General features: G+C 42.5%; 1 protein-coding gene across 3 annotated transcripts; it reads right to left on the bottom strand.

Annotated features, from left to right (window-relative positions):
* Window positions 1-29: 29 nt before the first annotated feature.
* pbrm1 (polybromo 1) lies at window positions 30-23,550 on the bottom strand. 3 transcript variants are annotated; one of them, XM_061687041.1, is made up of 30 exons: window positions 23,487-23,550; window positions 21,322-21,484; window positions 21,124-21,221; window positions 20,833-20,980; window positions 20,486-20,635; window positions 19,618-19,734; window positions 19,476-19,544; window positions 15,310-15,408; window positions 15,136-15,221; window positions 14,957-15,042; window positions 14,637-14,853; window positions 13,968-14,109; window positions 13,792-13,886; window positions 13,436-13,715; window positions 13,250-13,355; window positions 11,617-12,256; window positions 11,327-11,538; window positions 8,835-9,020; window positions 8,563-8,720; window positions 8,210-8,470; window positions 7,992-8,137; window positions 6,272-6,429; window positions 5,974-6,157; window positions 5,454-5,652; window positions 5,156-5,354; window positions 4,905-5,057; window positions 1,987-2,133; window positions 1,619-1,671; window positions 605-809; window positions 30-503 (listed from the first exon to the last, which is right to left on the bottom strand). In XM_061687041.1, exons 2-30 carry the CDS (start codon window positions 21,460-21,462, stop codon window positions 340-342), a joined length of 4,899 nt encoding a protein of 1,632 aa, XP_061543025.1. In that variant the 5' UTR covers window positions 21,463-21,484; window positions 23,487-23,550; the 3' UTR covers window positions 30-339. The 3 variants fall into 3 exon arrangements, with proteins under 3 accessions (XP_061543025.1, XP_061543026.1, XP_061543027.1); XM_061687042.1 differs by lacking the exon at window positions 1,987-2,133 and having other exon boundaries at window positions 4,989-5,057; XM_061687043.1 differs by lacking the exons at window positions 15,310-15,408; window positions 19,476-19,544; window positions 19,618-19,734.
* Window positions 23,551-24,402: the final 852 nt, after the last annotated feature.

Consider the following 24,402-nt stretch of genomic DNA (forward strand, 5'->3'; position numbering starts at 1 on the left):
CATTGAAGAACTCAAACACACACTTTGAATTTGAGCCAAATAAATCTGCAATTTGGTCACAACCAGGCAACATTGTTTTATAATACACATCAATGAAACAAACATAAAATGAAAAAAAGACAACACATGAAGGCATTCATCACAGAATGACAGTTCTAACAATATTGCACTTGGAACAGTACATCTGAAATGTTAAATGAAAATTTGCTTCGATAAGCAACCTCTGTAAACTTAACCACATATCTTTCATCATAACAAAACAAAGTTAAACATTTTTAGTGAGCATAACCCCATCCCTGTCTCACAGGTCTGAGAACAGAGGCTCAGATTACGACCACGCTACAGGTTGTGTGTGTAGCGAATGTTCAGCGTATCTCGTAGCATCAGGTCACGCAGTCGCCAAAGTGCATCAGCCATTGTCTTGTGGGCTCCTTTACTCTTCAGCCAGTGGGATGGCAATCTACTTTCCTGCTCTTTTGTCAGGCGCACATCATGTTTTTTAACTAAAAGGCAAAATACACATTACAGTCATACATTCATGTTGCCTGTTCAACTTGATTGTTCCAGCATTTGTAAATTATTTTATGTAGAGAGGTAAAAAGACCTGAAAGTGTTTGGTCCCACTTGCTCACAGTAGGTGACTCAGCAGTTAGACCCTCTATGTAGCTGAGGTAAGCATCAGAGTGGAGAAGCCTCTGGGACTTGGCTGGAGGGGACACAAACAACGGGGTGGAGGGCTGCTGAAGGGCAGCCTGGCCTTGTCCTGGGTATGGTGGGGGAGCCTGTTGCCCAGGACCCATCAAACTCATCTAAAAAAAAAAAATACAATGAAACAATTGAGGACTGAGAGCATTTCGTCACTACCAACTATCACTTGGGTTGTCACTTGAGCGTTAAGGCTATCGTGATATTGTTTGTAAATATATATATATATATTTATATGAAAATATTGTTTTCATATATGAATGTATGAGTAAAAATTTTGGCTGCACGGTGGACGACTGGTTAGAGCGTCAGCATCACAGTTCTGAGGACCCGGGTTCAATCCCCGGCTCCGCCTGTGTGGAGTTAGCATGTTCTCCCCATGCCTGCGTGGGTTTTCTCCGGGCACTCCAGTTTCCTCCCACATCCCAAAAACATGCATTAATTGGAGACTCTAAATTGCCCGTAGGTGTGAATGTGAGTGCAAATGGTTGTTTGTTTGTATGTGCCCTGCGATTGGCTGGCAACCAGTTCAGGGTGTACCCCGCCTCCTGCCCGATGACAGCTGGGATAAGCTCCAGCACGCCCGCGACCCTAGTGAGGAGAAACGGCTCAGAAAATGGATGGAGTACAAATTTTGTTTATGTATGCAGAAATTGGATAGGACATTATTTCAACTGACCAGTGGAGCAAGGGTTGGATTAAATATATTATGCTTCTTCCTGCTCCTTTTCAAACATGTTAAATTTGTATTTTTGTTTTGTTTGTTTATTTTAGTATTATTTGACTACTTTGATTGTTTGCTTTTACTTTAGAACATCATGTTTGAAATAAAACCATTCATATATTAATTTCAGCAAAATTGGAGAATGACATGAAATGAATATTACATTTAGGGTTACTAGTAAGTTATTACCTGGGATCCATGTATGTTTGCTGTTCCAGTTTCACCACACATACCGTTGATACCTGAGGTATTCAATACAAAGATAACCACTCACAGAACCCATTACTGCAATTCAGTTAATGTCATCTTGGCAACATTAAAAATCTTGGGAACGCCCATTATCAAAAATGTAATGCTTACTTGTTAATTTGCTTGTATTAAGATTGTGGGGGGAAAAATATGTTCTGCTTTTAAGAAAATTACACGTGCTGTAATCAGTCAGTCGTCATCAAATAAGGGTCACAGCCTTTTGGTACAGGTAGCCCCTCCAGCAAATTAGAATGGCAAACAAGGAAGCAACTGTGTGGCAGGCGTGGTGGCGATGATGGCACTCTTACCGAAATATGGGATTCCAGGGAACCCAGGCATAGCGAGCAGCGAACGCTGGGGATATAAAGGCTCCCCCGTGTGATGTGGTGGTTCGCCAGTCATACTAACCATTCCTTTGGGTATCATAGCTGACCTACATGCACCCATCATACCTTCTTAAGAATGAAGAGCAGCAACACAAAACACAGCAACATGCATCAGTTACTCATGCAACACTAAAAGCATGCATTACATGTTAATTGATATTCACTCATGGGGGTGAATGCAATATAAAAGTCACTAAAGAAAAACTACATTGAAGCCCTTGTTGCCTCAGCCAAGGATTTTTCCCATCAATGATTGTGTTAGTAAATCAGATTATAGAAAAAAATATCCTTGCAGAGCGATTTGGATTGGTCAAAGAGGAACCCATTAATTTTTCCCTTCATTAAAATAGTTTATTTGTTCTTTAAAGGGGAGTTTGCAAATAAAAAACAACCACTCCTTTTGTCATAGCTGTTAAAACTGCCATTATAACCTGACAGTAGTACATGAGTCAAATTACCTGTGGAAAAAAATCTGCCTTCTCTGGCCCCGTCTTGTGCCTCTAATTAGATTTCTAACAAACCATTGCGCCTGAGGAAAAACAACCAATCAGAGACAGAAGGCGTGACCGACGAGGCATATGACCAGCAAGCAGAAGCAAAACTAAGGGACCACAGGCAGCTGAAGATTCAGAAACGACGCCAAATTAGCAATATTTCTGGTGCGTTTATCACTTCTTCTTGATTTTTTTTTATTGATTATACGTTCCATAAAATGTAACTTAAACTGATAACATTGACAGTTATGGTAACATTTCATTACAAATAAGTCTTGTTACAAACATAGCAGCAGAGGCCAACGTCGGCGTGTTTACATTACTAATGTTATCTTAGTACTGCTAGCACTACTATTTTGTAAAACGCAGGAAATGAGTACTTTGTGACTATTTATCAAAACTACGCACTTCTATAATTGGATGCCATTACGAATGGTCTTGATTGAGTATCATGCTTGTGCATATTAGTGAGGGGGGCGGCTTTGGTCAAAGACTCGAGGGGATGGGGGGTATTATTGAAAAATATATTCAAATATTGCTGGCAGTTTTTAACACTGAAAACTCCCCTTTAATTTCTGAGTGAATAAAACATTGAATATTATGACTATAGTCGGGAATATGCAGGAAGGTAGGAGTAGGAATATGTTGGGTACTTACACTGCCACCAGAAAGTGTTCAGACCCCTTCACGTTTTCCCCATTTTGCTGTTAGATTTATTCTAAAACTGGATTTAGTATAGTTTTTTTTTTTTTTTTTTTTTTTTTTAAATCAACATAAAATATCCCACAATGACAAAATAAATACTTATTTTTAGACAGTTGTGCAAATTTATTGAAAATGTAAATATAATAGGTACATAAGTGTTCACACCCTTGGCTTAATATTTTGATGAAGCACCTTTAGCAGCAATCACAGCCTACAGTTTTCTTGGGTATGTCTCTACGAGCTCGGCACAGCCTGTTTTGGCGCATTTTCTCCCATTCTTCTCTGCAGATCCTCTCAAGATCAGTCAGGTTGGATGGGCAGCGTTAGTAGACAGCCATTTTTAGGTCTTTCCACAGATGTTCGATTGTTTTCAAGTCTGGGCTCTAGCTGAGCCACTCAAGGACATTCACAGGCTGCTCCTGAAGCTACACCTTTGTTATCTTGGCCGTGTGCTTTGGGTTAAGTGAGAATTGGCTTCCGTCTGGCCATTCTACCATAAAGGCCTGATTTGTGGAGTGCGTTAGTAATGGTTGACCTCCTGGATGGTTCTCCTATTTTTGCAAGGTAACACTTGAGCTCTGCCTTAGTGACCATAGGGTTATTGTTCATCTCGCTGACCAAGGCCCTTCTTGCCCAGTTACTCAGCTTGATCGGACGGCCAGATCTAGGAAGGGTCCTTCCTGGAGGTTCCAAACGTCTTCCATTTCCGAATACCCGAGACCACAGTGCTTTTCGGGACCTTCAATGCTGCTGAAATTCTTTTGTATCCTTCCCCAGATTTGTGCCTTGACACAATCCGGTCTCTGAGGTCTGCAGACAAGTTCCTAGACTTCATTGCTTGGTTTTTGCTCTGATATGCACTGCCAACTATGAGATCTTATATAAACAGGTGTGTGCCATTCCAAATGATGTTCAATCAACTGAATTTACCACAGGTGGACTTTATTCAAGTTGTAGAAGCATCTCAAGGAAGACCAGTGGAAATCAGATGCACCTGAGCTTTAGTTTGAATGTCATAGCAAAGGGTGTCAATACTTATGTATGTACCTATTATGTTTGAATGTATAAATGTTTTTATAAAACTACACAAATGTCTGAAAATATGTTTTTACTTTGTCATTATGGGATATTTTATGTAGATTTTTTTAAGGAAAACTATACTCAAATCTGCTTAAGGATAAGTCTGTAAAAGCAAAATGTGGAAAACGTGAAGGGATGTGAATAATTTCTAGTGGCACTGTATAAGGCGTATTGTTTGGTGATGATCCAAATTAGCTCAGCAGTCCCTATTCTCATGGCATGCAACAACACTTCATATATTCAAAGCTTTTATATTATATTTTATATGTGTGTGTGTATATATATATATATATATATATATATATATATATATAAAGATCAAATGAAGATGACTCAGTTACATGAATTCATGATTCCAACCATGTTAAGTTTGCCAACAAATGGAGTATGGAGTTTGTTGTTCTCCATTTAAGGCTTGAGCTTGGCCAGTGTTTTGTAAATTAGGCAACCTATTACAACACAAACATGCTAATGTGATAAGATGTGAGTAAATCAAGCAGGGAAGCTTGTTAGTCCAGCCCTCTATACGCTGAGAATCCATCTGCAACTCTGAGGGGTTACCTGACACAGGCGTCAAGCCAGGATTTAGCATCCCCATGGGGGTCGGAGCAGGCACCACTCCTATCAGTGCCCCTACTGGGGTACCTGCACGTGGGGATGTCATAAACTGGGTCCTGTCACGCTCCTGCTGCTCGGCCACTTTAGCTGCTCGCTCTGCAACACACCAAGGACAAATGTGACATTTTCTTTTATACATTTCACCAGCATAAGCAACTGTATCAATGAACACATTTCTTCATGGCGCTCCTCACCTTCATACTCTGCTTTCCTAGAACTTTCCAGGTTCCTCCACTCTGTGCCAACGAGACGGCTCAGCTCGCCAAAGGAGAAATCTGGGTGCCGGGCTTTAATGACGGCCCGCATCTCGCTGCTGAACAGGATGTATCCGCTCATGTTGATCTTTCGTTTTGAGCCCTCTTTCTTGGAAAGACCCTTTAGAGATTTGGTTGACTGTGCATACACAGGAGAGCACATCGCGAAAAATGCTACAAGCTAAACAGTTAACTGTTCCTTCTTTGACCAATTGAATTAACCCACAACAAGCCTGACCTGTGGGGGAGTGTAAGTCATTATATCCATGTCACTACACATAGAAGAATGCATCTGCCGAAGAGAATGATCGAGCTCACTGTCATCATCCCCAAGCTCCTCTAGCTCCTCATCTGTCATATCAGCAAACTTGGCCTCCAGTTCCTCAATTTTCCTGTCTAGCAAAGGTGACGGCTCCTTTGGGGGACTTATAAGTTTCCTATGTGAGAAAAATATAGAGGTCAATACATTCATATAAACGCCAGAACAGAAAGGAACCCAATAAAGTAATTAGTGTTGCCAAATGAAATGAGAATCTTTGATCTGGGCATGTTGAACAGCATAATGCTAAACAAAGTCATTCTCTACTGCTCCATCCACCCTTTGACTAAAAATGTCATCAAGATTAATGAAGGAAAAACTGTTTTTTGGCCCATGTTGACATCTTAAGCACTGTTGGTGTATATGGACATGTTTCTTTATAAAGCTTGGTAGCGGCGAAATCCAGTGTATTCCGGAGGTATAAAATCCTTGTTGTTACCTAAAATAGTAGATTTCATCCTCCACCACCTTTCCGGATGATGAAAAGCGTTTGAGTCCTTTGAACCGCTTCATTTGCCTCTCACTTTCGATATAACGACTCTCACAGAGCAGGACATTCTCTTCAGGCACTTCAGTTGGCCGACAAGATAGGTACTCTTTGAAGGATGACACCACGCACTTCCCTTTGAGACAAGAAATATGCATGAAACATAACTATGAAGTTAATACATTAGATAAATTAGAATCGCTGATACAGCATGTTGGGAAACCTGCTGTAGATACTGTATGAAGGTTACCTATGATGCAGGTCATGGGACAAGCTTCTTCAAGGTTGCTTAGAAAAACTTCCTTCTTGTAGAACATTTTAGTGGGTTCATGCTCCGTTTCCTCTGGATGGATGAAGATTGGGCCAAAAAAGTAGCCGGCTCCATCTCGCATCCACATTTTTTCAATCCTGTACAACAAAGTTTAAGTTTCATGTTAGGGAGCAGATAATCTTTTATGCCCACTGGAATCAAGGGCACATGAATAACATGGATACAGATGAGATGCAAAGGTTGGGGTCTCGAGTCGGATGACTTGACTCGAGTCAGACCCCTAAGTCCTCAGACTCTCACTGGTGGAGACTCAGCCAAGACTCCAGGACCCGGGGAGACCAAAATATTGCTTGCGCTCTCACCCGACCATGTCTGGGAGACGTCTCCAGACAACATCACAACCAACTCAAGTCTATATATTCGGTAAATAAATATATAAAGTATATTATGTGTTTTTGTGGTGTTTTTTTAATATAGAGTTGGAAATTTAATAGTGTTTGGTTGCCTACAAGGAGGAGACATTGCTATCCACAGGTAATTTATTAATGCAGACTTACTAGCTTAATAACAGCTCGCAATTCAGACAAAACTATTTACACTTTTAACGTACGGGCTGGGCAAATAATCTCACATCTCTCTCAACTCTCAAATGGTGACATGTCCCGAAGTTTCGTTGGTGGCCGTCCGCGCTCACCCGCCGGAGCACAGATACTGGTTCAGTCCTCTATAATTGAGAAAAATGCTTTATTGTCCATAAAATCCAAAATATTGGGGCGATTGTTCTGATATTTTCAGAGGTTGGAGTGGGCACACGTAGGGATGTACAAATACATTTTTATGACAGTTGATCGCAGTTTTGTGACATTAAGCGATGTTAAGCTTTTTCTATACTGTGAGCATATAGAGAAGAAAACCCTTGGCATCGAGTTGCCAACTAGTCTCCAGGCCAGTGAGATAGGACTTGTGACTTGCTCCAATAAAATTTTAAAGACTCTGACACAGTATTCATAAGACCTGACTTGACTTAGATTGAACCACGTGAGTTGACAAGTCTTTCATGTTTACATCAGAAAATCTGCATAGTCAAGGTAATGTTTTGTATCTGGGGGGAAAAAAAAGAAGTTATTTTTCAATACAGTTACAGTGCACATTTTAAAATGGCCAACCTAAAACACACATGCGCAATGATCATGCGGTCTTATCAACATCTTGATTTGCCACAGGTGAGGTGGCTGTATTATTTTGGCAAAGGAGATATGCTCACAAACAGATTTCAACAAATTTGTTAGCAATATTTGAGAGAAATAAACCTTTCAAGTACATATAAAAAGTTGTATATCTTTGAGTTCACCTCTTAAAAAATGGAAGCAAAAAGGTTTTGCCTTAATATTTTTGTTCTGCGTATGTTGTGACTGAGCAAGGATGTATAAGTTTACTTATGACTTGTTAACCCAAGTAATAATTAGACTTGCTTGCAATTTAGTGGGGACTCGACATGCTTGATTACTGGCACAGTGACTTGGGACTTGCTTGAAACTTGAAGGATAAGCCTTGAGACCGTTGTGGGGTGTCCTGGTTCTCCATAAGGCTAACTTAGGACTTGCATATACGCATGTGATTTACTTGAACCTCTGGTTAGATACGTCCAATTGCTTCCAAAGCTGATTGATTTATACATGGACCAACACATTTACTCCACCTGCCCACGCGATGGCGCACTAGTCCATGAGAGCCAATATAGACGCAGTCTCCAACTTTCAGCCACAGGTTGTTATGGCAAAGCTGTTCATAGTATTGGCATCCTGCTTCCCCGTTAGTCATCTCCAAAGGAACATCTTCCCTCTCCTGCAGAAATAAAAGGTAGTACTGGAAAGGGGCATGTGAATTCTAAACATCTCAATAGAAAAAGGGGTTTACCTTGCATATGGTGCTACATTCTATCACTTTGGTTTCATCTGTAATTTCTGTTAGTTTCTCGTCTCTCTCTTCTTTCGGGGCAAATATGGATGCCACCCGTACAACAGGAAGAGGCACTTCTCTTGGGACAAAGCGAACCGAGCTCAAGGGCATGGTCCACAACTTGATCTTCTTGAAGGACTTGGACTTGGCAGAGTAGCGTGACTCGCAGACATGGACGTCCTCTGCCCTGAAGCCTTCTGGGGAAAGTTTGAAGTAGTCCTGAAATCCCGCACCACATAAAAACTGTTAACATGCATCTAACATACATTACACAGCTGTTGCTCAGGTGACACATGGATGAGAATGGTTACCTTCACAAACATTACCACACATTTGCCTAAAATCTTGCTGATGCGTGCTTTGTTGTAATAGTCACTCTTAAATACTTCCTTCTCCAAGAACTTTCGTGTAGCGACATGGAACGTTTCATTTGGCCTGTAGAACCAGCATCCATAGAGCCATTTCTCACCTGAAATCATTGAATAATGATAAACAAGCAAGCACACAGAAAGAGGGCACTGTGTGCAAATAAAAACACCATAGTTTTTTTTGCACAAATTATCTTCAGATTACAGAGACTGACCAGTGTCGTCTTGCCACAGGCGTTCGATGTAGATGATGTGAGGCCGCAGGTTTGGCTCAGCAGGCTCCACATAAACATAGTCTCCAACACAGTACATGCTGTCTTTGAAGCTGCAGTCTTGACTGTATGTGCGCTGTGAGCTCAGCTGCCAGGAGGCTCCGACAGATTCCTCCCGCTTTTCAGCTTCTGAAAATACACAGCATACTCTCTTAACAACACCTGTATAGATACAGTCCCTTCCAAAAGTATCGGAACGGCAAGGTCAATTCCTTTGTTTTTATTGTGTACTGAAGACATTTGAGTTTCAGATCAAACGATGAATATGAGACAAACGTTCAGAATTACAGCTTTAATTTCATGGTATTTACATGTAGATGTGTTAAACAACTCAGGACAGAGCACCCTTTGTTTGAAGCCACCCACTTTTCAAGTGAGCAAAAGTATTGGAACAGGTGACTGATGGATGTTTCTAGTTGCTCAGGTTTTGCCTTTTAGATTGACTGCTGACACATTAGATAGTGGTTGTTTTTGGCTTTGGCTGCATTTGCTGTTAAGCAAACATGAAGAGCACATAGCTGTCTATGGGAGAAAAGCTAACCATTTTGAAGCTGAGAGAAGAGGGAAAATCGATCAGAGTTATTGCACAAACAATGGGCATAGCCAATACAACGATTTTGAATGTCCTGAAAAAGAAAGAAACTACTGGTGTACTGAGCAACAGACATCAACAGCAGTTGATGACAGAAATATTGTGAGAGCTGTGTTGTTGACCAATACTGGCCACTCTTGCCAGAGTAGCATCTGCTCCACTTCCACACTGACTGAGGAGTATCTGCGACATTTGCACAATCAACATTGTCCCAGATTATTGCGCTACTATTCACTTTAAACTGCATATACTCCTTGAAGTCCCGGCGTCCTTTGCACAATGGTCATTGCACTGGACTATTGCTATATTAGTCATTCAAACTGCTCTCAGTGCTAGAGGACTCTGCATCTTTTTGCACAATTGTCAAAAAAATAAATAAATAAATAAACTTGTACCGGCATTACCAGATAACTAGCAACCCTTTATTGCCCAGTGACTTTTTTTCTCAATGTCTTTATGTCTCAAAAGTGTTCTCTGTCAATTGACTCTCTGTTGTCGTACTAGAGCGGCTCTAACTTCCGGAGACAAATTCCTTGTGTGTCTGTTTTTTGGACAGACTTTGCAAATAAATATTATTCTGATTATGATTCTGAAGAAACACCCAAAGACAACAGTCAGTGACATCACTGCCAACCTCCACAGGGCAGGGCTGAAAATATCACAATCCACTGTTCGAAGAAGTCTTCAAGAGACGAAATATGCAGGCCATACCACAAGATGCAAACCATTCATCAGCAAAAAGAATCGGAAGGCCAGATTGGATTTTGCAAAGAAGTACACAGATGAGCCACAAAGGTTTTGGAACAAAGTTTTAGGGACTGATGAGACCAAGATTAACCTCGACCAAAGTGATGGAAAAGCCAAAGTATGCACAAAGACAGGATCTGCTTATGATCCAAAATAACACAAGCTCATCTGTGAAACATGGTGAAGGTAATGTCATGGCTTGGGCTTACATGGTTGCTTCTGGAACAGGCTCATTAGTCTTTATTGATGATGTAACTCATGGTGGTGGCAGCAGAATGAAGTTTAAAAAACATTTTGTCTGGCAATTTACAGAAAAATGCATCTAAACTAATCGGCAGAAGCTTCATCATGCAACAAGACAATGACCCAAAACACACTGCCAACACAACAACAAAAAAAGTGGAAGGTCTTAGAATGGCCAAGTCAATCACCGGACCTTAACCCAATAGAGCATGCATTTTACCTACTGAAGATGAGACTGCAGGGAGAGACCCCCAGAAACAAACAAGAACTGAAAGACGCTGCACTTAAGGCCAGGAAAATCATTTCAAATGAAGAATGCAACAGTCCAGTGAAGTCAATGGGTCGCAGGCTTGATGCAGTTATTGCAAGTAAGGGTTATGCTGCCAAATATTAAATCTTATTCACTTTAAGTTAATTTAATACTGTCTGTTCCAAGACTTTTGTTCACTTGATAAGTGGTTGGCTTCAAACAAAAGGCGCTCTGTCCTGAGTTGTTTAACACATCTAGATACGAATACCATAAAATAAAAGGTGGAATTCTGAACTTTTGTCTCATATTCATCTTTTGATCTGAAACCCAAATGTCTTCAGTATAAAACAAGATCAAAGGAATTGACCTTGCCATCGCAATACCTTTGGAGGGGACTGTATGCAGTGATATGCTAGGCAAACAGTGATTCCCAACCACTGTGTCGTGGCGCAATTACTTGTGTGCCATGGGAGATAATGGGGTGAGCAGTGGTAAATTATCCAATTTCATCTAATTGGTCCGAAAATTATTAATTGGCTCAATAAAGGTTGCGAAACACGAATTAAATATACAATGATTTCAAATGTGTATAAAGTAAAATACCCATTTTTTCCTCTTCTCTCTTGACTTTGTCCTCCTCAATCTCTTTAGGGAGTTTTTGTTTCTTTTCTTTATCCACATCATTATGCAGATGTTTGGACGTATAGCTCAGTGCAGGAGACATCAAAATCTCTCCATTCTTACACAGCTCATCTCGGATCCTGATGAAGAACTGCAGCAGCTCGACGGCATCTTCAAAGATTTCAGAGTCTGTCCTGTAACAACAAATTATACAAAAATTAAGATCCCTGCACGTGACATGTTCTTGTGCAAAATGGTCGACAGTATTTTACCTATTTAGATGTCTGGCCTTTTCCAAAACTTCAAACATGTGGTCCTGAAATACATCCAGCCTCATATAGCGACCTCCATCGACATTCTTTCTGATTATCTCAAAATTGAGAGGGGGCTTCTCTGGGTTTGCAGGATCAATGGCAGGGATCTCGGCCAGAGAATCGCTGTAGCAACGGCCCTCATCATCTTGGTGGCCGAGCACCGAGACAAAGAGGCTGCGGATGAGCTCCTGGATGAGGCGAGGCACATCTGGCACGTAAGCGTCCTCACCTCCCTCCAGGGCGTGCCTCGTCTCCAGAAGCACACGGTGCAGGACTAGAGCATCCCGGTAAATCAGCGACTCAGGCTCATTGTACGTACATGCATTGTTGAACATGAGCACCAAGTCCTCTACCAGTGCATCTACATCCTGATATTTATTGGCTAACATGTGGCTCTTGATCTTCTCCATGTCCACCGGTTTCTTGATAGCTATGTAGTAATCAGGCAGCTCAGCACGAGATGGAAGGCGCAGGAAGATCGTGCTGAGGCGACGGCCACGCTTGTCTGTGTAGTTCTTGACAGACTCATACAACTCATTCAGCTTCTGTTGTAAGGGTGTAAGATACTTTGATTTCTTCAGAGTCATGTTTGTCTTTCCTAAAAGTAAAGAAATTGATTAGTGATAGATGTTCCCACACATAGATATTGATGGTACGATATAGAATTTTATATTCCTACAAATCAGTGGAGGGACGTGCATTTGGTACCTGGGCATTTAGTGGGTTCTTAACAGACTTAATCCACCGCTTATTACCAAACTACCAACTTATTACTCCAACTACCAGAGACAAATTCCTTGCGTGTTTTTTGGACATACTTGGCAAATAAAGATGATTCTGATTCTTATTACTACTACTGTCACATTGCAATTCTAAAAACCATCGATACTATACAAAAAAGCAATATAACAGCCCCTAACTGTGTCACATACATCTTGTGGAGCAGTTTAGAATCAATATTTATCTAATCGCAAAAACATAAAAACTTCATATAAAATACAACATACTCAGCAGAGATGCTGATTATTAAATGTATTAAAGCGTGCAGATTGCAAAAGAAGTGTTTTGCTAGTCAAACTTGGCTTGATCTGACCAACCAATTAGAGGACAAAAAATTCAGACCTTATTGTGTGACTGCTGGCCCTCTGAGGTAAATTTGAAATCTAACTGGTTAAAGAAACTTCATTTTGTCTAAGTGACATCTGCCAGCATTACTGATTCTGAAGGCCCAAGACAATTTAGAGCAGTATATACAATAAGAGGCTAAATCATAAGTGGACGAAAAGTCTAACCACATCCACATAATGGAAGGAGTGCAACAGAGAGAAACGCTATGTAATGTAGAGAATTGACCACTGGTAATGAATAAATACAATTTAATGGAACAAATATTAGAATTTAGGTTGTAAATGTGGGTCAGTGTTTCTGAGAGAATTTAGGCTAGCAGAGAAGGCCTTGCTGTCCCTAACCGTTCACCACTGATACAAATATATGAAGATGTGGTCTCTGGTTGAACGTTTCGTACGATAAAAGAAGAATCCACCATTTGCGTTGTTTTTAAGAGTGTGTTTAAAGTTTTTAAGTCACCTACTTATTTTCATCTTTGAGGACACTATGTCATCCTCATCTGTCACTGGTCCAAGATCCTTGCGTCTGTCTGTCATTATTTTTTCGAGCACATCAGCATCATTGAAGACCTGGAAAACAAAAACAATCTTTTTACATACAAATAATCAATAAAGCAAGTAAAGAATATGTCAGTGTTAACTCTTGTAACCTGTGAGCCCTCTTCATTGTAGTGTCGAGCATTGCGGAACATCAGCTTCATATCCTCTACCATGGCATCTTGACTGAGGTACTTGTCTGACCGGATATTGTGCTCGATGGTTTTCAAGTCCATGGGCTCCAGGATGATCTTGTAGTAATCGGGGTAGTCCTTCTTGGAGGGCTTTACCATAAAGAGGTCACAAAGTCGCCTGCTAGTGCCCGCCTCCCGTGCGTCGGTGACCGAAGCAAAAAGAGCTTTCATTCGATTTTTCTTTGTATTCTTCTTGTGACTGTAACAAGGCCAACAAAAAGCTGTCATGTACGCGAAAGTCAAATCGCACGTACAGAAAGTGTGACAATTAGGACCTTTTTCTCTTAGTGCTACTGGTGTCAGAGGTGGCACAGGAAAGCATGCTGTCTCCATCGTCGTCATCTCTCTGAAAAAGCTCCTTTCGCTTTATCTAGGCAGAATACAATCAATGTAGATTCACGACTCACTTTTCAACTCAACCAAAATGTGAAAATAGGACACTGAGACTGACCTGCTGAATGTGCTGCAATTTAAGTGCCCGCTTGTAGATGGAGGAGTGGGGAAGATTGTAACGCTTGGCATTGTCAAACATTAGCGTTAGATCAGAGTCCATAGGCTCAACACTGTCATACTCATTGTTCTTCATCTTGTTCCTGTGGGGAATAATAGGCTCTCACATTTGGGGAGCGCACTAGACATACTATACTGCAAAATGAGCAAATGTGATGCCAAAAGAGTGGAAGATAAAGGGAGACACTGCTGGTGAATCAAAGATGACGACGTACAAATGATATGCATAATGAATTTACACCTAAATGTTATTATGGTATACTTTGTAATGTTCCTACGTGAAAAGTACAAACTCTCTAAACGACTATTTATTTATTTCCTCTGAATATTATTATATATATAATATATATATATATATATATATATATATATATATATATCTGAATATATAGAACTAAAATTCAAGTCAAACTAATTCAATGAAAATTACATAAAGTAAATGGGAGAACTCCCGTGTTCTGGTCACTGACAGCCTATTGTTTCTTCTTCCAATTGAATCTAACAATATTAAGCTCAGATTCCTACAAAGATAGACCTTTATGGCCTATTATGTTTCAAACAGAAAAATTAGGTTTGGCACTAGACGCACAAAGGTACTTTTTTTTCATACTTGATCTGATGGAGGCACAAGGGCTGCGTGATCTGCTGGTAGTAGTCTGGGTATTCCTTCCTAGAGGGCAGCTCCTGGAAAGGTTCAGAAATCAGGAGGCCCTGGTTGTTCCTGGCACCGCGTACAGCTTCATACAGCTGGAAAATGGGGTTGCTCATGTCGATGTTAGTGGTCAAACTCTCAGCCTCAGACTCCCCCTCGTCATAGTGAACAGACCCTGAGCAATGGGGGAAGAGACAAACAGGTGATAGCAATTGCTCCCGTCTTAGTCATTACTGAAATGATGCGCATGTCTATTTTAAAATGATGCCAACAAGTACCAGAAAGTATTCCGTCCTCGTCACTTTCATACTGAAGAGCCATGCTAATCGCAGAGAGGCGCTCACCCTGAGCAAACCTCCTATTCCTAGGGATGGAAGTGGAACAATAAAATAAATTTTGAATACATGAGAAATTATTTATTCACATAATCCGCCTTATTATTGTTGTTGTTTAGTACCTGATACGAATGCTGGACTTGATTGGTTCTCCGTGTTCAATCTCTGACTTCTTTTGTGCAAAAATCTTTTTAATGGTATTTGCATCCTGAACACAAATGCAATGTAAGAAACAAAAAACTTGCCTTCAAATGTCCATGCGCTAAGCATCAGTCTCTGGTGTATTATACACTCACCTTAAAGACCTGTGATCCAGGCTCATTGTAAATTTTGGCATTTCTGACCAATAAATCGATATCTTTAGCCATGGCAGTAACGCTCCTGTAGTGGCCCATCTTAAACCAAAAACATTGATTGATCATTAACCTCATTAAAGGTCCAACGCCATCAGAACCCCTCCTTGAGCCGTGACCTTATCGTGGTGGAGGGGTTTGTGTGTCCCAATGAACCTAGGAGCTAAGTTGTCTGGGGCTTTATGCCTCTGGCAGGGTCACCCATGTCAAACAGGTCCTAGGTGAGTGACCAGACAAAGTACGGCTCAAAGACCCCTTATGATGATGAAAAATATTGGATCTCGTTTTCCCTCGCCCGGACACGGGTCACCGGAACCTCCCTCTGGAACCAGGCCTGGAGGAGGGGCTCGAAGGCGAGCGCCTGGTGGCCTGCACCCATGGGGCCCGGCCGGGCACAGCCCGAAAGGGTAACCTGGGTCCCCCTTCCCGTGGGCTCACCACCTGTGGGAGGGGCCATAAGGGTCGGGTGAAATGTGAGCCGGGAGGTGGCCAAAGGCAGGGACCTTGGCGATCCGATCCCCGGCTACAGAAGCTGGCTCGAGGTACGTGGAATGTCGCTTCTCTGGCGGGGAAGGAGCCCGAGCTGGCGTGCGAGGTGGAGACGTTCCGACTAGATATAGTCGGGCTCGCCTCCACACACAGCTTGGGCTCTGGTACCAGTCCTCTTGAGAGGGGTGGGACTCTCTTCCACTCTGGAGTTGCCCACGGTGAGAGGCGCCAAGCAGGTGGGGGTAAACTTATTGCCCCCCAGCTCAAAGCCTGTACATTGGGGTTCACCCCGGTGGACAAGAGGGTATCCTCCCTCCGCCTTCGGGTGGGGGGACGGGTCCTGACTGTTGTTTGTGCGTTTGCACCAAACAGCAGTTCAGAGTACCCACCCTTTTTGGAGTCCTTGGAGGGGGTGCTGGAGAGCGCTCCCGCTGGGGACTCCATCGTTCTGCTGGGGGCCTTCAATGCTCTCGTGGGCAATGAAAGTGAAACCTGGAAGGGCGTGCTTGGGAGCAACGGCCCCCCTGATTAGAACCCGAGTGGTGTTCTGTTATTATTATTATTCTCATCACGGATTGTCCATAAGGAAGACCATGTTCAAGCAATAGGGTATCCATATGTGCACTTGGCACCAGAACCCCCTGGGCCGCAGTTCGATGATCGACTTTGTGGTCGTGTCATCGGACTTGCGGCCGCATGTCTTGAACACTGAAGACAGGGATGGCGCTGCCAACTGATCACCACCTGGTGGTGTGTTGGCTCCGATGGCGGGGGAAGACGCCGGTCCAACCTGGCAGACCCAAACATATTGTGAGGGTCTACTGGGAACGTTTGGCAGAAACCCCTGTCAGAAGGAGTTGCAACTCCCACCTCCGACAGAACTTTGGTCATGTTCCGGGGGAGGCGGGGGACATTGAGTCCGAGTGGACCATGTTCCGCGCCTCCATTGCTGAGGCGGCCGACCGGACCTGTGGCCGTAAGGTGGTCGGTCGTGGCAGCAACCCCCGTACCCGTTGGTGGACACCGGCGGTGAGGGATGCCGTCGAGCTGAAGGAAGAGTCCTATTGGGCCTTTTTGGCCTGTGGGACTCCTGAGGCAGCTGATGGGTACCGGCTGGCCAAGCGGAATGCCGCTTTGGTGATCGCTGAGGCAAAAACCTGGGGTTCGGTGAGGCCATGGAGAAAGACTTCTTGACGGCTTCGAGGACATTTTGCTCTACCATCCGGTGTCTCAGGAGGGGGAATCAGTGCACCATCAACACTGTGTATAGTGGGGATGGGGCGCTACTGACCTCGACTCGGGACGTTGTGAGCCGGTGGGGGGAATACTTCGAAGACCTCTTCAATTCCACCGACACGCCTTCTCATGAGGAAGCAGAGTTTGGGGTGTCAGAGGCGGGCTCTCCTATCTCGACGGTTGAGGTCACCGAGTTTGTTAAAAAGATCCACCCGGAGTTCCTAAAGGCTCTGGGTGTTGTCGGGAAGTCCTGGTTGACACGCCTCAACATCGCATGGACATCGGGGACAGTGCCTCTGGATTGGCAGACTGGGGTGGTGGTCCCCCTTTTTAAGAAGGGGGGCGGCGGGGTGCGTTCCAACTCCAGGGGGATCACACTACTCAGCCTCCCTGGTAAGGTCTATTCAGGGAGTGATGGAGAGGAGGGTCTGTCGGGAGGTCGAATTTCGGATTCAGGAGGTGGACCAGCTCTACACCCTCTATTGGGTCCTCGAGGGTGCATGGGAGTTCACCCAACCAGTCGACATGTGTTTTGTGGACTTGGAGAAGTTGTTCAAACCGTGTGCCTCGGGGAGTTCTGTGGGGGGTGCTTCAGGAGTATGGGTACCGAACTCACTGATACGGGCTGTTCGGTCCTTGTACGACCGGTGTCAGAGTTTTGTTCGCATTGCCAGCAGTAAGTCGGATTCGTTTCCAGTGAGGGTTGGACTCCGACAAGGCTGCCCTTTGTCACCGATTCTGTTCATAACTTTTACGGACAGAATTTCGAGGCGCAGCCGTGGCATAGAGGTGGCCCCCTTTTGGTGGGCTCAGTATTGCATCCCTGCTTTTTGCAGATGATGTGGTTCTGTTGGCTTTATCAAGCCGTGATCTCCAACTCTCACTGGAGTGGTTCGCAGCAGAGTGTGAAGCGGTTGGAATGAAAATCAGCACATCCAAATCTGAGACCATGGTCCTCTGTCGGCCCTCTCCGGGTCGGGGATGAGATCCTGCCCCAAGTGGAGGAATTCAAGTATCTTGGGGTCTTGTTCACAAGTGACAGGTGATGGACAGGCGGATCGGTGCAGCATCTGCAGTTACGCAGACTTTGTATCGGTCCGTTGTGGTGAAGAAGAAGCTAAGCCAAAAGGTAAAGCTTTCAATTTACCGGTCGATCTACGTTCCTACCCTCACTTATGGTCACGAGCTGTGGGTCGTGAACGAAAGAACAAGATCCCGGATACAAGCGGCCGAAATGAGTTTCCTCCGCAGGGTGTCCGGGCTCTCCCTTAGAGATCGGGTTAGAGGCTCGGTCATTTGGGAGGGGCTCAGAGTGGAGCCGCTACTCCTCCGTATTGAAAGGAGCCAGATCAGGTGGTTTGGGCATCTGATTAGGATGCCTCCTGGACACCTCCTTGGTGAGAATTACACAAAACGTTTGACCTCTGCCATTACCAACAATGGGTATATAACAAAGTATTGAGATGAACTTCTGTTATTGACCAAATACTTATTTTCCACCATAATTTGCTCATACATTCTAATAATAAAATCAGACAATGTGATTTTCTGGATGTTCTTTCCTCATTTTGTCTCTCATAGGTGAGGTATACCTATGATGAAAATTACAGGGCTTTCTCATCTTTTTAAGTGGGAGAACTTGCACAATTGGTGGCTGACTAAATACTTTTTTGCCCCACTGTACAGTACCCAAAAGCATATGTGTGTTGTTTTCCAACGATACTTAACTATATTTATAATTTTGAATGCAACTGTAATCACTGTCGCCAAAATGTAGGCGATAGATGAACGTCGCACCGCGAGATGGTGACATTATAGTGATTGAACCGCTTTCAAAATAACCTCCTCTCTTTTACTTCACCCCCGTGACACGTCCCCTCCTCTGTGGAGTTGGGAATCGGCGCTCACGTTTCCTATTAAGGGGGTGATCAATCCAACTCTTGGTGAATTCTGCTTTCTCGATGATCGTCAGACTCCCCCCCCCACCCACACCCACACCCACACCCACACACACACACAATTAATTAAATGAATGCGAGTTTGCTATAAATGCTTGGTCCTGCCAGCGACATATCGCCATTCGCCAACAACCAATCAGAGCGAAGTAGTTTTCCATATTTAAAGAGGGGGAAGATGAGCGATCCAATCAGAGCAAAGCTTATTTACTTGTCGCATATTAATGAGAGATCCGGCCATTTCAACTGCCTGGCGTAAAAAGGCCAACTAGAATAGCTTGAAAATTGACATTTTGGGCATTTTTAACCCAAATCTACGACAAAAGGACATAAATTTATCAAAAATCGTAAAAATCTGAAGGCATAGGACCTTTAAGGGTTGTAAAGTTAAGTGCATATTGGAAGAATTGGACTAGAGAATTGTAATACCTGAATCTTTTGAGCGACGAGTTTCAAATCTATGGGCTCCTTGATGATTGCATAATAATCTGGATATTGCTAAACAAAACAGGAAATGTTGTCAAAGCAAAGTCATTCATTCCATCTTAAATGATAGTGAAGAGTTTCGTACCGCTTTGGAGGGCAACCTCTGAAAGAGATCGCTGACCAGGCGGCCCGAGGGCTCGGCATATGTCACCACGGCATCGAGGAGATGCTCAAGGACATCTCTCAAGCAGATCGGTGCACTCTGTCATTATGTGAGTAGTCAGCATTTAGAAAAGGAAATATAGAAATCAAAATGTTTTCAATGTTTTGGATTCAAAATTTAAGGCCTAACATAGTTTTCTTCCTGTGGGGAGTTTGCATGTTCTCGCAACTCTTGCATGGGTTTTCTCCAAGTACTCTGGTTTCCTCCCACATTTCAAAAACACGCATGTTGGGTTCATTGGAGATTCAAAAATGTCCTGAGGTATGAATGGTTGTTCTTCTATATGTGCCCTGTGATTTGCTGGCGACCAATCGCAGGTGTAACCCACCTCTCTTCTAAAGACAGCAGGGATAGGCTCCAGCTCAGCCGCAACACTAAGTACTACTAAAAATGTATATTAATATTGTAAAGACCTTGCTACTTATTAAGGATAAGCATATTGATCAATGAATTCATTCACTAATTATTCATAAAGAATTTAGTTGATTGTGTAGAATTGATTAAGTCTTAAAGCAGTTGAGACAAACAAGAGTGCACTTCTTGGGTACAACCAGCAGAGGTGCTGTCCGTTCCGTTTCAACTACTGTAGTACCTCTCTAAAGAACAATATGAAGTCAGCTGTGAGAACTTGAGCAATTGAAAATAGTACAACAGAGCTAAGCTACTGTGTACATGTATTACATTTTTATCCAGAAAGTTCTTACCTAATTTTGTGAAATTACATTACACTACCAGAGTCTCTCGTGTTTGACACAAACAGCTGCCTTCAAGACATTGGTACTCAACTGACCTCATCCTCAGTAGACCCGCTGGGGATGTCTTGCGCATCGTAGCCGGCCTCATCATCCTCATCATCGTCGCCTGGCTGAACAAATTCATTCTTGGTACGTTGGTAAAGGTCCCACAGGTTGCAGGCTGCTCGGAACTCAGCACTATCGGACTGCTCACAAGAGAGAAATTAATTAAAGGTTTCCTCAAGAATGATTTTCCACTACAGGGACAAAAGTATTGGGAAACCTGGCCATAATGGAATTATTAATTTATGCATGTCGCTTTTTACATTAGTGTACAATCATGCTAGATCAAAACAGGGCAAGTGTTCCCACAAAGTACTACTTCTTTATGATGGGATGTTACCTTATAATATGTTTTGGCATTATGAAACAGGAGCTGAAAGTCACTGGTGAGCTGTTCGACGTCATCGTATTCCTCCATCTTTAATTTCTGCTGAATCTTCATCATGTCGATAGGCTGAGACACCACGTGGTAATAGTCTGGCTGGTTCCTTGAAATGAAAAGTGCATGATGTTAGGGTCTTGTTGGTTAGATTCACGGCCAATGATGGCTTTAGAAGTCAAATATCCATGTTAACTGGGAGGGCTGGCAGTGAATGAGTTAAGTTAAATAATAGCCCAGCCTTGCACTCACCTTCGTTTAGGGGCTCTGATGAACAGCTCGCACAGCATCCTGCCTTGGTCATCCTTGTAGTCTCTGACTGTGTTGTACAATTCATGGCACACAGCAATCTGAAAGGCAACAAGTCACACGTGCAACCATTATAACCTATGTCAGCTTTGACATACAGTGGTTGACTGCATGTGAAAAAAGAGGAACTTGGATGATTACAGGATCCACGGTTGGAATGTTTGAGGTCTTTCTCCTCTTTCGCCCACTTGAAGACACTAAGGATGAAGGCTGGCTATCGTCGAAATCTCCTCCACTCACACTGCTCGAGGGGGATGTAGCCCTTCTTCTTTTCAAGGCCATGATAGACCCCTGAAACAAAGGGCTAGTAAAGTTTTACTTCATGGACAAGATTTCACGTGTTAAGAGACAATCATCATACCTCAGTAGATTGAACCTGCTTATGTCGAAGGACTTAAACTGTTTGGATATCGACCCATTGACCCAACTGGGGGGAGGGAAGGGACTGCTTTGAGGCTGAACTACCATAATGCCTAACGTCACACATGAACTCTACTGTGATGCCATTACACCATGTTTATGTTTATACAATGAATTTCTGCTGCAGTTATGGGTAACACCAAGGGCTCTTTTTTTTTTTTTTATACAAACAAATAAAGTATGATCCGCCACATTTTTTTCCCACTTTGGTTAGAAGAATAGATTTTCCATTTTTGCTGCTTTAGTCTCAATGAAGCCATTCACGCCACACCAGAATATCAATTTTACAGTCCCATGATTGTACGTCACCCTCCATAAAATAGGGCGTGACTCATTAACTTACTGATGGAAAAAAACAAACGCGTAGCATTTATGTCTAGTGCAGTGATTCCCACCCTGATTTATATCAGGCAGAGCAATTATATCCCCTCCACTAGATGGCAGAAGGTCTAATTAACCTGTGTGTCGACTTGTTCCCATTTATACAGAATAATAGCTTTATGTTCAATTGAACAGGCCCTGATTTCACACTAAGTAAATTTGTGAGTAAATTTCGACGTGAACATCATTACTTCAATACATCTATTTTTGTAAAAAAATATATATATATATTTTTGTTTTGTTTTTCTAATGTAAAATGCACTTCTCAGAAAACGTTAGTGATAATAAGGCTTTCCGGGGAATAAACCTAAAGTGAATTATGACCTTTACACGTTAATTTAACTTGACCTCTAAATTTATGAGTGAATATGTCCAATATTTGTTGCTTGTTTCAATATTTTTTTTGCTTGCTGTTCTAGTGTTCTCTAACAAGGAGCTGAACAACAAAATTCACAACAGGTGTTTGATCCACGAATGGACCAATACATTTCCTGGTTCAATCAGAATTTCTATTTAAATAGTCCTCTTTGTCATGCTGTTAACATTTTGACATCATGAGACAAAAACACTTAACAATTCATCAACAGTACCTCATCATTATGGCACATACAAACAGGATGTTCTCAGAGTAAAGTGGCCACTGAGCTTAGAGTGTCAGAGGATGTCATCAACCGGTTGCCACAGAGATACAGAGAGACTGGCAGAGTGACAGAAAGGCACAGAAGTGACTATTGTTGGAAATGCAGAGGCTGCAGAACCAGAAGGGACACTGAGGCACGAGCCCCCCACTTTTTGCCCGCCGGCTCTGTGGAAATATGTTGGTTGAAGACCTGAATTTTCCCGTTTAGCTCCTTAACAGCTGGTTGGCAAAAAGTACAGAAACATTCAACAGTTGGACATATTATAGTGCATAGTGAAATTTGGTAAATACTAGCTAGTGCCTGTCATAAACACAAACGTGGGGGAATTATTATATTTATAATGTGAGTTTATACAAGTCGAGTTTTAACAAAATTTACTTTTTCTTCACGCCTACACATAATCTTTGAAAATGTAGGATTATGACAACTATGTTACAAAAATACACGTTTACGACGGTTAAATGCAATTTGTGGTTCAATATTAACCCAACGGTTGTTAGTGGCATTTGTCAGGTGTATTACTGTTTTTTTTTTTTTTTTTTAAATGTCACTGAAGAATGACTTGACGTTCATCCCCTCCCCTGGCACACATGGTGTGTTTTTTCCTCTGCAGGCCCCGGCACGCCTTCTCGTACGGCGGCTGTCTGCATACCGGAGCGGCAGTGCCCCTCTTGGGCAGCTAACGTTAGCAAAACACTGAAATTTTAGCCTTCCAAGAATATCAAAACGCCAAAGCCTACACAAAGGCGCCCACTGTGACAGTTAACGTCACATAGCTACCGTGAACTGTACCGAGGAGAGCTCTCTCTTTTTTTTAATTACAATATAATTTCACTTCGACTACTTGACATGGTTGACGTTTACCTTTCACGTTAATAGACCCTCGGAATCTTGACCGAGAAGACAGCCAATCACTCATCGATTTTAGATACGCAGACAGGAGTGTGAAGCTAGCGTTAACTTTGACTCTACTTCCGCCACGGTCCGCCTTCAAAATAAAAGCTTTGTCAGGAACCTGCACTATCTCGTGAACATAGGATTTCTTCACTTTTTAATTTAGAGGTGGCATAAGGACCCAATCTCACACTCTGTACTTAAGTAGAAGCGCAGATACGTGTATTAATAATAATAATAATAATAATAATAATAATAGGCTCCAGCACCCCCACGACCCTTGTGAGAATGAGCGGAACGGCATATTGATTGACAAAATAGGGGGAAAAAAATACCTATATGTTTTTTTAGATTAGAAGTATAACTTTTGAACAGCAGAAGCTAGTGGTTTTTAGCCTGGCACAAGACAACGCATACACCATAAATAATTCTTGTAGCTGACAACATCAAAAAATTCTCTTAAATAAAGCCCTGGATTGGGAATATCTCGCTTCTCTGAATCTGTTGCATCGACATCGTTAATGCTCCCTGGTTCACGTTCCCCCATGTCGCTGCTGTCTCTGTTTTTTTCCACTCATAAATCTTCAACATGTCAATCATTTAATCAAGACCTGGACCACAGTTGACTTTAGGTCCTTCTATTTATATGACTTTTTTTATGTTGTGTCGTCATCTGCTAAGGTTGAAAAAAAGTAGCAAGCCTATTTTGACAAAATAAGGAATAGAAAGTAACTATATGTTTTCAAATAGGGAGTAAAAGTAAAATGTCATCAGAAAAAGAAATACTCAAGTAAAGTACAGATCCTGTACCTGAGAATTACCTGAGAACTTAGGTACAATAATAAAGTATTTGTACTTCACCACGTCGCTATATTGCGGAGGTGGG

The sequence above is a fragment of the Phycodurus eques genome, chromosome 10, assembly GCF_024500275.1.
Source record: "Phycodurus eques isolate BA_2022a chromosome 10, UOR_Pequ_1.1, whole genome shotgun sequence".
NCBI classification, from domain to species: domain Eukaryota; kingdom Metazoa; phylum Chordata; class Actinopteri; order Syngnathiformes; family Syngnathidae; genus Phycodurus; species Phycodurus eques.

Coding starts and splice junctions, on each gene's coding strand:
- pbrm1 (XM_061687041.1), bottom strand. CDS start 21,462: ATGGCCTTGAAAAGAAGAAGGGCTACATCCCCCTCGAGCAGTGTGAGT. Junction 1,672..1,986: donor CCCTGGAATCCCATATTTCG/GTAAGAGTGCCA, acceptor TGAATACCTCAG/GTATCAACGGTATGTGTGGT. Junction 504..604: donor GTGGGACCAAACACTTTCAG/GTCTTTTTACCT, acceptor TTTGCCTTTTAG/TTAAAAAACATGATGTGCGC.